At 32.3% G+C, this 14,027-nt stretch overlaps 1 protein-coding gene across 1 annotated transcript in view; it reads right to left on the reverse strand.

Moving 5' to 3' along the window:
* Positions 1–801: 801 nt before the first annotated feature.
* Positions 802–14,027, reverse strand: part of LOC143061976 (uncharacterized) — a 290,220-nt gene continuing 276,994 nt past the window's right edge. The window contains exons 8-9 of the mRNA XM_076233859.1: positions 5,003–5,099; positions 802–820 (exon numbers count right to left, since the gene is read on the reverse strand). Coding sequence (XP_076089974.1) covers positions 802–820; positions 5,003–5,099 — 116 coding nt within the window. The remainder of the gene's footprint in view (positions 821–5,002; positions 5,100–14,027) is intronic.

A 14,027-nucleotide genomic window follows, 5' to 3' on the forward strand; every position in this document is an offset into this window, starting at 1 on the left:
CTCACGCAGTTTTTTGGTTTTTAGACATATTGTCGAAATTGGCTGCTGGAAAAAAGTGGCTGCTATCTTGATTGGCCGATGAAAGTGGCTGCCAGCTTGAGTCTGGTGTCACCGTACGGCCTTTAACAATTAGCAAAGCCCAAACCACATAGTCAACAATAAAAGGCCCCGAAAAGATTATGTAAAACAATTCAAACGAGAGCACTAACGGCCTTATTTATGTAATGTTCTCTTTCATCTGCACCAAGCGGGTCATTTCATAGGTCGCCATATCTTGCATACATAATCATAACATATGGTTTTGGAAGGCGCTGAATTACATTTATAAATTATAGACTTTTGACAAGGTCAACACATATATGCGTCTATTCAGATTATATTGACCGAGGACGAAGATATTTTCCCGCCACCTCTTATCTTGTATTTTTTTTTTTGGAATTGGCAGGGAGTTTTGGCAAAACTGAGTTCCGAGCCCCCTCTTAATCAAACTGCTTATAGAACCAACAAACGCAGCTCCATTATTTTCAAAAATTCTGGTTCCGCCACTGGTCATTGAATGAGAAATCAAAAAAAGAAAAAATAATTAGGTCCGTGTGTTTGTTTATCTAATGATATCTTAATGAACAACTTCTCTATTCATTTTATATCGGATGACCGTGAGGGCATTCATGTGTAATGCTGTCGCCTAAATTTCCAGTACGTAACCTTCGTTTTGAGATTGACCCATCTATAAACATGGTAATAATATATACGCGGACATTATCGAGTGCAAAATTACATTCCTTATCACTTGTTCTTAATTCATTTCAAATGGATACTCCTAAAAATATATTTTTTTTAACATAAATTAATGATATGAAAATGTCGTAAAACTCGTTAGAAACATAAATAAAGTAAAAAATCTTTAATATTTATACACACGTACAAAAAGTGTGTTACCGCATGCGGAAGAATATCTCAAGAACGTTTGCAATTTCCCATGCAGAGTTATCTGTCTTTGCTCCCTCTCTCTGCGTGGGACTTTGAATGTTTTGCTGGAAAATATGAATGCCCACTCAAATTCAATCTATCAGAAAAATCGAATTATTACCGAAGAGTGTCCATCATGCACTTGCACAGCACTATAATTAATATAGTGCAATAGAATGATATACAAATGGACAAAACTTATATATAATACATGTAACTGTGATTTACAAATATTTAAATAATGTATAACAAAAAAAAAAAACAGAGTTTACTGATTTGTATCACTTCTACGATGAGGTTGAATTTATCATCCAAGCACAGAAAAAATATATATCTGTACTTTAACGTCACTTTCAGGTAAAGAGATGTGATTTGGTTTTCTGAGACAAGTGCTTGTGACCGTCCACAAGAACTTGCGGTCATCCGATGTTCAGTACTTCAGTACTTTGATTAATATCTTTAACATAAAGATGTTCTCAAAAATTAATAAAACATAACAAGGGTTTTATATTTTTTACAAATGTCTTATAACCTTATTTTATCTTGATTCATTTTGAGAACTCAAATCGTATCAATGAAATACTGCACATTTAAAGATTTTTGAAAACTGTGAGTTAGCTGGCAATTGTTTCATGGTGCTTTAAACGGATGAACAAGAGGGTTCCGAAATTCCAACAATTCAAAACATGACAAGTGAACTTTCTTAATTAATAATCAGTAGCAGGAAAATTACAGAAGAATTTAAGCCTTCCCTTTCGTGTTAAAGTCTGTCACAGTTTTCTTTTCGTTATATAGGTGATTTTTTTAAAGAATTTTGAATAAATATGTTATGTCGATTTCGAGGCGAACAAGATTGCATCAATTCAAGATTGTTTCGCACTTTGAGGATAATTTGGATTGTATCATATGAACGGCGTGTCTCGCTGGCTATTAATGAACAAAAAAAAACGTCTCGCTCTAACAGTAGCCGAGAAAAGGGGGACCGATATATCTAAAAATGGTAATATTTAACGGAAACTGTCAAAACATATTTTAGAATGATAACATTTAGATCCAATAGAATATATTTGTATGAAATTTTATATTTTTTAAATTACGATTTCTCAAAATAATGATGTGCAGCAAATCCCTTTTATGAGCATTTGGCTTGATTGTGTATTTAGATATATTTAACGAACCATTCGCGTTCATAACTAAACGCATCGAAGCTTACCGTTTATACCGTATATCTCGCAATAATATTCATTAAATTTATGACTCTCCGTTCGGAAAATAAGTTGATGTTTCTAATTTATACGACGATATTCGTTGAAATATTGAACAAAACGATAAATTCATATCAACAACTGTGTAATAATGTATTGATCATAAATGTACTTTGTCGGTAAACGTGAAATTTATTTGTACAAGCTTTAGAAACAGGACGAAAAGCGAGGCTTGCCGAATTTTCTCCTGTTTCGCAGCGAGAACTAATATATTTTATATTTCTGACAATGTACATATATTGTTTACAATTTACACCTGGTATTTGAGCATAAGTTGTTTAAATCTTAACCATTGTCTCTAATTTTTACAATTACTGAAACGAGGACTCGAAGAAAACCCCAAAATGAACTATTACCCAGAAAGAAATATCCATATTACCGATTGATCAACATGGAAGTGGGTAGCAGGAAAATTTATTTGTACATGTACAAACAAAGATAAAACAAATGTTGTTTACCTGTTATTTGTATACAATAACTCAGCTAATTGCAGGATAAAGGCGAATCACTTAACTGTAACCATTTTTTTTAAACTGGTAAAAAATTAAATGGGGTAAAAAAATAAATACATTAGATGACTACATGTATGCGGTACGGGTTTTTTTTTTTAAGGCCATAAGAAGATCTATTGCTATTTATTTCTTTGTCATTTGGTCTCTCGTGGAGAATTGTCTCATTGGCATTCATACCACATCTTTTTTTTTTATAGATAGTCAGTTGTTTTCTGAAATTCAAAGGGAAAATTATGTTATGATGACCATTTTAGCAACGAAATTATTTATTTATTCTTATAGACAACAAAATGATATGCACATCACTTATAAAAAAATTAATAGAAGAAAACAATTACAATTTACTAGAATATATATTTTTTGTATCGTTCTTGGTGACACGGTTCGAAAAGTTACCGGACCAAATACGGATAAATGAAAGTCATTATCTGGAGTTTCAAGATGCGGGATCTAATTTCGAGTATGACCAGTGAAGGTGAAATAAGGCTGGTAACCCTTTCATTCAGAAAAAAATATGTGTATGCGTCATTTTTGTGGATTACAGGATAAGGCAGTTTTTAATATGAAAAATCACTGTTAGTTTTAAAAAAAATTGTCAGATAAGAGGGGCGGTCACCTGACCACCTCTTTTCAGGACATCCACCCGTTTCAACACTCCTTGTCAGGGACGGAGGAAATAATAAGTCTTAGAAAGGTTAATCAGAATAATATTCAAAACTGTTAAAGGAAATGAACGAAAATAAAATCTTAAACATTTTGAAGGATCCCTTAGCTGATACATGAATCGTGGGAGACGTCATTACATTTGTAGCATTAATCTAGTACACGTTTCTCGATACATGAAAACCCTACTGGGAGGGTAATAACAAATCAGCCTGGTCTCTTGTGAAGAGTTGTCACATTGGCATTCGTACCACATCCTCCTTTTTATATCGTATTGTTCCTTTCGGTTGCACCTCTTGAAAACTAAAGTCATGTCTGTATATTTGTTACAATTTTCAACAAGTAAAGTGAACAAATTTTCAAAGCATGGATGCATAACGCACACTCTTAAAGTAGAGCAAAATAATTTTCCATAAAACTAGATACATTGTATGTATATATAGCATTTTTACACTAATCAATATAATTAATATAAATTTCCACAGTTTGTTAGAAAGGTCAAACTTTTAATTTTCTTCATTTACAAAATGCATATCATTGATGCGGTTTTTTCAGTCTGTGTCAAAAAAGCGTTTACCAGAACGTAATAGGTGTTTGCACATAAACGTAATAGGTGTTTGGACATAACGTAATAGGTGTTTGCACATAACGTAATAGATGTTTGAACATAATGTAATAGGCATTTGCACATAACTTATATGGTGTTTGCACATAATGTAAGCGGTATTTGCACATAACGTAATAGTGTTTTCACATAATGATGTAGTTTTTATACATAACTTAATAGGTATTTACACTTAACGTAATGGGTGTTTGCACATAAGGTAAACGATGTTTGCACACAGGGTGAACGATGTTTGCACATAAGGTAAACGAGGTTTGCACAAAACGTATAAGTTGTTTGCACATAAAGAAAAAGACATTTGCACATGACGTAATGCATGCTCACAGAGAGTATCAATTGTTCGGCAAAACTCATATGAATTATACCATGATGTATTGTGTTTTTCACTGGAGATACATATGTATAAACACACCATAACGCCAAAAGACTATAATGTCATGAGATTTACATAGAATAAAGGTGTAGCAAAACAAAACCTTTAGAACATTTGACAAAACAATCATACTTGAGACAGGACGCAATTATTAACTGACTTACGTAAAAGAAGAATAGACACAACATAGATAAAATATGAGAGAATGTAAAGGTGGTTGATCATAAAGTTTCGAAGTATTCACAGAATATATAGTAGTTACATCATAATGTAATGCATATTTTACACAACAAAGTTTAGCAATGACATATCATACAATTGTTTGACCAAACAAATTACTAATTTTACATAACACAGGGTTGCCGTGTCAGGAAATAAAGGCATCTGCACTTAACATAAAGAAGAAATGACAGGACGTAAAGGCAAATCGACAAAACACATTAAATATTTACACTATAAGACAGTTTCGGCGTTCCATACGAGTTGAACTCATTTTATAATGAAGCCATTAATATTCAAAGGGAGATGATAATCTGGTTCGCTTTTTTGTGAGAAAACAATGGATTCTGTCTTAGACGGGTTAAAATTTACTAACCATTTATCCGCCCAGCTATTTATTTTACGCAAGTTGTAGTTTAAAGAAATCAATGAAACCAGTGGATTATCTTCAACAGCATAAATGTCTGTATCGTCTGCAAATAGTTTAATCTTACAGATTACTAAGGGGTCATCCATAATTGTCAACCATTTTCCAAAGTGTACAAAACGTACACTTGGGGGGAGGGGGTTAAAAAATCAACATTTTTACCGTACGCTTTTTTTTTATTTGCGGAATTTATATCGTTTCGGTAGGGAAAGTCGATTTATAAAATCGAGAATTGGCTTGGGTGTGTTTCTCTTCTTATTTCTTCTTTATTATTTTCACTTGATGATATTGATTTCGATATCATAATTCTACTCAATCGGGATTGAACGATTAAAAGATCAAATCATATGAAAACTAGGCTAAATCTTTCAAAAATGTGAACTAGTAAAATTATTTAAACAAAAAGTTTGCAAGCGTTTCTCAGTACCCCCGATTGTCAATTTCACCTGCTTTATTATTGATCGATATCGTTTTACTCTGTTTAATAAACAAAATTGATGGAAACACTAAATTCTTTCAATGTTTTGATTTTGACAAGACGCCATTTTATGAAAAGATTTTAAACTGGTCCTTCGATTAATTTCCTTGTAATGAGCGCATTCCAAAATAGTAAACCAGTAAACCAGAAGTAAACTTATTTTTCTTAGTATAAGCCTCCTTTAATATTAGGAGCACCTCCATATGAAGTTTAACCTTAACTTAGAAAATATCCAATATATGTGCACGCTACAGTATATATACATAAACGATAATAGTGCAATGAATGGCATATTTACAGGGACCTTTTAAATAAAAATACAGGCGGGAAATTTAAAAACTCAAAATGTTTTAAAACATTACACTTTTATTGATTGCTGTCTTGAGCTCTGATTCCATCAACAACTGTCAGTCCATACTTTACCAATGCAATATAACCATGCATTTCCCTTTCTTTGATTCTTAGCATAATCTATGTGCCCTTTTGTTAATTTAGAATGAAATTCAAAACAGTGTGGCTGTGGCCATTGATTGACACATTAAATTCATCCATTGACTGGGACAATTTACATGAACGTTTGTCTGTAACGACCACTGTTCACGACGTACCTACGATAGACATTTAAACTGTGGGGTCACCAAAGGTTTCTTAACGCCTTTAATTATAAAATAATTCAAGAAATTAATCAGGAATAACCTTTATGATTTGATTTATATAATTGATATAAATCAAAACATCGTGTTATTTCTGATTAGTTTTTCGAATTACTTTATTAAGGTGTTGAGAACCTTTGGTGACCCCATAGTTTAAGTGTCTTTAAAAAGTACATAGTGAGCAGTGGTCGTTACATACAAACGTTCAACTAAATTGTCCCAGTCAATGGAGGAATTTAATGTGTCAATCAATGGCCACAGCCACACTTTTGAATTTCATTCTACCATTTTTTATTGGAGTTACCATTCCCACTGTGTGATAGGGGAAACACTAATCTTTGTACTCTTTATTCTGACAAAACACAAGCATCACAGATAGATGTCATCAAATAAAACAGTCAGATATGTTTTAGTTTTTTTTCAATGCAAATTTCTATATTAAACTAAAATATAATAGACAGGATCTTCTTTTTATTAAGAATGACTGATTCTTCTCTTGAAATCTGAAAATGGTTGATGTACACTTTTTGAGGGAGGGTGGGGGGTCTGAAAAAGTGTACGTTTTGTACACTTTGGAAAATGGTTGACAATTATGGATGACCCCTAAGTTAATACTGTCATCCATATAAATGAGGAACAACAAGGGCCAAAAAAATTCAACCCATGGGTACCCCAGCATTTACATCAGCCCAGTAAATTCTACTCCGTTTATGATAACCCTTTGTTTTCTGTTCGACAAGTAATCTTTAAGCCACAGGAGAAGGTCACCAACAATCACCATCATTTGCAACTAATAGAGCAATCCCTTATGCCACACACGGTCGAAGGCTTTACTTTTATCGAAAAATATTAACCTGATATCTTTGCCTTCGTCTAAGGCTTTACTAAGAACGTTACAAATGTATTAAAGGTGATTTCTGGTCGAATCGTTAGGCATGAAACCAGACTGGTGCTCGGTAATCAAAACTCGTATGAAGTTAAATACGTGCTTATATACACAACGCTCAAAAACTTTACTCACTTTTTTCACCGAGAGAAGAGATAATTTGGACGATAATTACTAAATATGCTTTTATCATCATTATTGAAACAAGGAATTACATTAGCTAGCTTCCATGCGGACGGAAACTTTTTGTTTCAAGACTTAAGTTGAAAATAGCGCGTAATGGTTTTGCTATAATATCGGCAACCGGCTTGAGAATACGACCGCTTAAAGCATCGGGTCCCGAAGCATTGTTGACATTTAGAGTTTGAATAATGTCTTTAACTTCGTACGTTTCGAAAACGATACTACTTAATCGTCTATCTGGAGGGACATCGTCCCTAGGCACTAATTTGTTGCTCTTGTCGATATTAGACTGCGACGCAAAATAGTAATTGAATGCCTCGGTCTTTTGTTTATCGTCATCAATAACAGAGCTATTTAAATTGATAGGCGGGACATTCATGTCTCGAGATTTTAGGTTGGTTATGTGGTAGGCTAAATGCAACCAAACTTTGGTTGAAGACATGGTCGTTCTAAGCTTTTCGATCAATTTGTCAAAGAATTTTTGTCTTCTCGATCCCTATTACGTTCACACTTTTGTTTCGACTTCTACGAAATTGTAGCCAATTTTCGGGACTATTTGCCTTTTTCACCTTCTTATAAATACGGTTTCTTTTTCTAATAGTCAGGCGTATGTACATGTAATTATTCATCCACTGAGCTCGGTTTTCCTGACTGGGATAATTTTATTTGGAATAGCTTTCGAAGCAAAATCTATTAATAGTTCGGAAAATCTCTCAACGAGCACATCGACCAGGAGTTTTTTTCTATATCCTCAGACAAAAGCAAGACTAATATCAATATAAATAGCATAATAAATAATACATTTTTCGTTATTTTACAATATATGATACAACACTTTGGTAAATATTTAGTAAACAAGCCCGACTGTATTTGGCTTCCTTTTGACAAAAAACTGTTGAATTCTCTTTGAAATCGATTCTGGTTTTTATTTCAGATTAACATATGATTAACAATAACATTACAGGTATAGCACCCAAACTATGCTGCATAAATAAATTTGCAAAATCAATATCATCTAAGTTTAACAACTTTTCTTTAACTCTTGTTCCTCGATTGTATAAGAGTCCCACCTTAAATTTGTAAAGTGCGCTGGAAATACCCATCAAGTAACTTTGATATCCCAAGAAGTGTAACAGTGAGTCAGAGTGGTCATTTCTTCCACATTCAACATTTCAGCCTTAATATATACACAGTGTAGATACTATTCTGTACGCTATCCGGAAGTCGCGATTTTCAAAGCGATGATTTCCAACTGGCTAACAGGACGGTTTTGCCTACGGTGATTTTTCTAATCATTTGTTTACTCATATCCATAAAGTGCTTTGAACATCTTCAAGGTATGTATAGCATCTTAAATATGAATAACTGTAACAAAAACATGCATTAGAATATAAAATATACGTGTGCATCACACCAACTTGATAGAAAAAAGTGAAATCGATGGACAATTTTGCTCTCGTAGTACATTTAGCAAATAATCTTTTATTGCAAAAATTTGCATCAGTTTACAGTTAAATATATACTGTTTCAATATTCTTTTCGTATTTAAGTAGAATATTCGTATTTCCCATAAAAAATATGTTTCCCTTGAGGATCCCAAAATAAATTACTGTACGATCAGTCTAGAACTGACTGTATTCTAGAAGCGATTTCAGATTTTTTGACTGTATGACCAGTCGTGATTTTGAAGAAAAAAAACAACGGCAATTTGAAGGTATATACGTGTCTATGTGATAACAAGAACTGTTCAGGGAACTATAACGTGTATTTCTTTCATCAGACAATACAAATATATTTCTGAGGATTTTTGCAGACGGAAAAATAATTGTATTTTTGTTCCGTCAGTCTTATTTTAAATCAAATGCATAAAAAGCAATACATGATTCGCTTGTGAACTTTGTAAAATTTTCAGAGAATTGGATTTTAAAATTACAGAACCAGGTGCTCTGCAGGGAGCAGCTTTCTACGACCCGCCGAGGGTGAACCATGAATGGTATTGGGCTAGTATCATGAGTATAGTGTATCGTTACAGTTATCTGTTTAGCTATTACATTTTTAAAGACTATTTACACCGTCCGCCGTTGACCAATTGATGATAACATAAATCAAGCTTGTCTCCTTTAAAATTACAAAAAATGGATAAAGAAAGCTTTGCGAAGGGGGATAATTCATGTGATATAATTTGGGTAAGTTTACAGAAATCATTACCTTTATCAATAACGAATGAATTTAAAATGAAAAGGATTTTATCAGTTTACTTAAAGCGATTTCTGGGTTAATCCATATATTTCATTGTACTGATTGCATTTATTAATTTCGTGGCAACTTATGAAAATGATAATAATTTGCTAATGTACTTTCACCCTTTTTAACCGGATTTTCCACAGAAAAATCGGTTGATAGGTTGAAGGTTGGTGCGACCATTAAAACGTTTAAACCCGCTGTACTAAAATTTTAAAATAAATTGGGACTTGGATTGAGAGTTGTCTCATGGGCACTCATACCACATCTTTTTATTTATATCATTTTGGTGATGTTAGAATGCTGCCAAACATTGTCCATGCCCTTTACTCATGAACCTTTCAATCAAAGCTTTTAAAATTTTAATTTGTCGTTACTGATGCCAAAATGGAGGTCAAGTTTGATATTGACGATTTTTACTGTTTTTGATCATGAGGTATGCTTCTTGAAAGGTTTTAAAATGGTGTTTCCAGTCGTCTCCGTACGTTAACTCATGAATCGTTCAATCATACAACTTTTCAAACTTTAATATTGTGTTACTGATGATAACATGGAGGTCAATATGATATTGATGATTTTCACATTCAACGTTCATGAGTGATGGTTCTTGAAAGATTGAAAAATGCAAGATATGAATAAATTAAAAAAAATCTGGATTGCTGTCTTCTGAAAGGCTCTTGTTTTGATTTTCCTTGGGAGTCGGCTATGTTTTTTTATCATCAATTTTTCATTTACATCTGCCTCATTATAGAAACATTCAGGCTAAAAGTTGGTATTAGTCGTCCCTGAGGAAAACTTTGGGATGGGGTGAAAGGGTGGCACATCATTAATATCTAGTCCACTGACTTTGTTATTTGAAAATTGTTTATGAAATGTACATTTTAAATTCAAATCAATATAAATGCTGTAATGCATTTAAGTAAACGAAAGATATATTTCTTTTTCAGGATAATCCAATGACAGAGTTTCGGTGTTTAAATTTTTATTGCACAAATGTACGGTCAAAGGATTTTGCAGAACTTGTAGATCATTGCATAATTCGTCATGATTCGGAAGAATTAAAGTTGAAAGTTGCAACACGTGTTTCTCCATCTATTACAAATGTCTGAACAAAAAATTTCAAACTGATACCTGCTGAAATTAAGAAGGACAATAAAATCATAATTCCACAATGTGAATCATGCACACTTAATGTATGTATATCAGTGACGGATCCAAAAAAGGGGATCCGGCGGTTTGAAACCCTTTTTTTAACTATCAATGCATTTGTATGGGAACATATATTTGGAAACCCCTTTTCTCCTGGATTGGACCCCCTCTCCATTTAAAAATGGTTGGAACCCCCAATGTATATTAGTGGTTTATGATGAGATGCGCTTACAAAACCGGCGAAACATATTGTACTGGTCCAACGGACGAACGGAAAGACGGACTTCATTATCACTATAAACCCCCGCTTTACAAAGTGGTGTACAATTGAGTGTCAAAGAGACAGCTCTACATCCAAAATAAAGTGAAGGAACTGTGATCAATTATAGGCTACAGTATGGCCTCGAATGTGTGCAAATACATGCATTTTTATATAACAATTGAATATGTGTGTTTGTACAATTTTAAGTATAACGGAGGACATTTCTGAAACTTATATATACAACAAACCTTTCTCTTATTTATACAACATTTAAACATCCTTATACTTAATGTAGTAAGTCGAGTACACCCTATCAAGCTAAAACATGTTTCATAAGTTTTCAGGATGTGAATTTATTGAAATATATTTGTGTTATTTAGAAAAATGCCACCTTCTAATTATCGAAAATAACTTTGAAATCACCACTAGAATACAGTGAAATAAAGACTGATCATACAGTTTCAAAATATACAAGCGAGACTGATCGTACAGTGAGAAATTCAAACAAATGTAATTTTCTTATTTCTGGCTTCAAAGATCTGATTGAAACTTGTACCACCACTTGAAATATACTTCATTTAATTAATTAAGTCTGGTTTTTACCTTAATTTGTACACTTAGAGGGTAAAAAGATTAATTTTAGGTTCACCGACTGATTTTCCTTAGTGATGCACTTGAAAATATTTTGATTAAGGCAAATATACGAATAATGAATGTGCTGAACTTAATTCTTAACCATTTGAGAATATCTTAATTCAGTATATTCATCAAATTTAAAATGTCATCAAAAAAGTTCTCGCTTCGAAAATCGCGACTTCTGGATAGCGTTTAGAATAGTATCTACACTGTGATATATATGTTACAGTAAATAGGTGAAATTAGGAATTACATGTAATTACTAAAATTTAGGAATTACATGTAATTCCCGATGCACTCAGTAAATACAAGTAATTCCTAGAACTGCCCAGTAATTACCAGTAATTACTGATTTTAAAATGAATTTTTACACCTATTTACTCACTGTTAAAACAATGTTGTAATATGGTCAACTGATCAAAAGTTATGGTAATACTAATAAGAAAATCAGTGAGTATTCAGCTATCAAAACTTTAAGGGTTTAAAAAATATTTATAATTTTCCTCTAGATACTATCTTTTGACTAGTTCTGTCTATCAAAATTTGTTAAAAATTCAGGATGGTTTATGAAATCTAAACTTTAACTGCAGAGTGTATGTTATGTTAACTGGAAAAAAATTAGTCCGTTTAAAAAAGTTATATACGAAAAGCATAGTTATTTTTACAAACTTTATTTCTAGATACTATCTTATGATCATAAACAAGCTTTAGAAATCCAGGATATTTTGAGAAAGTTATTAAAATTTAAAAAAAATTAACCACAGTGTGAATGTAATGTTAACTGGCATAAAAACTAAGTCCCTTTATAAGTAAAATACGGAAAAACTTGATTTTATTTTTACAAAATTTACTTCTTGAAATTTATCTTTTGATCATAAACAACTGAAGCTTCTGTTCAAGTTTGGTAGAAATCCAGGATAATTTAAAAAATATAACCACAGAGCGAATATTTGTGGACGCTGCTGGCGACGGAATTATTAGGTTGGTTCGCTATGTCTCGTTTTTGCGACAAAAAACGCAGGCTCGAAAAAAAGGAAAAGAATGTCAACATTGAAAGTAAAACAAAAGGGATGGACCATTTAGTTGACTTTTTCAATCCACAAAAAGATCATTCTTATACAGGAAGAAACGATGATAAAATTTTGTTGGAGGTATATAAGTTTAAGTTTGGAGGTCTTGAAGAACTCATAAAAGCACGGAAATATGAAAATGTGACTCTTAACGCCATCAATTTGTATAAATTTGTTTGTGAAGAATGTCAGCTTCATCGCAAATGTCTGACAAAAGAAGTCGTAGTTAAACCTTTTTTGTAAAAGGAATTTAACTCATGTTATTGGCCAAGTTGATATGCAGAGTATGCCTGATGGAGATTTTTATATAACAAAATTATGAGATTTTAAGAATTATCAAGATAATTTAACCAAGTTTGCCATAATATAATGTCTATCTTAAAATATAGCTGGCTAAGTTGCCTATAAATTTCTCAAAAATGTTTTTCTCAATATTGGATTGATATCATTGTCTTGCATGCTCAAAATGATTTTTAGGGAGTTTCAAAACTTATAAAACAACCATTTTCCAGTTTCAATTCACAAACACTGAAGAGTATGCACTTTTAATGTGCCTTATACTCCTTGATACTTAAGTAAGCCCTAAAAATCCCTACCCCTTACTTTCTTATTTGATATCTTGAATTATGTCTTTAATTTTTAAACAAAAATATCAAGTTAGTAAATAGCTGTAAAAATGACCAAAAAAATCAGTAAATACCTGTAATCACTGAAACAACTAGTAAATACATGTAATTACTAAATTGACTAGTGATTACAGGTATTTACTGAAATGTTTAGTAATTACGTGTAATTCCTAATTTCACCTATTTACTGTAACATATATATATAATTGTCACCCGTGCTATTTACAATTCAATAAATTATAACAAAATAACAACAAATTATAACAAACATATTTACACACTTAATTTTGGCGAATTCGAATACACAGCTCCAGAGAAAGATTTATATCAAAATTGTCAGTACTATTAATTTATGGGACCGTGTGATTTTTATTAGGTCAGATAACTAGTTTGATGAACGGCAAAATAAAATATAAACAAAAATGTAAGTAGTAGTCAAACAAAGTGTAAACAACGAGTCAATAAACTACAATAATTAGATAACATATTCAATTGATATGGGCAGGCTTAAATCCTTCGATTTGATACTTTCTTACCGTTACCAAAGGAAAGCGAGAAACAAATACTTCTTTTGACAAACAAAGCCTAAGTAAAATTGACTTTTAAATATGTGAATTTGTAACGGTTTATTTCTTCCTCTGTGATATTTTATCCGGAGGATAATTTGTACCTGTATTTTTTTTCCAGGCATGGTATTTCACAGGTTGATTTTTTCCAGAGGAGTGAAAATCTATCTGTGTTACGCGGATAGTATGTACCGGTATATATTTGCCGTACTATATTTCACAGA

This window comes from Mytilus galloprovincialis, chromosome 1 (genome assembly GCF_965363235.1).
Source record: "Mytilus galloprovincialis chromosome 1, xbMytGall1.hap1.1, whole genome shotgun sequence".
In the NCBI taxonomy this organism is placed as follows: domain Eukaryota; kingdom Metazoa; phylum Mollusca; class Bivalvia; order Mytilida; family Mytilidae; genus Mytilus; species Mytilus galloprovincialis.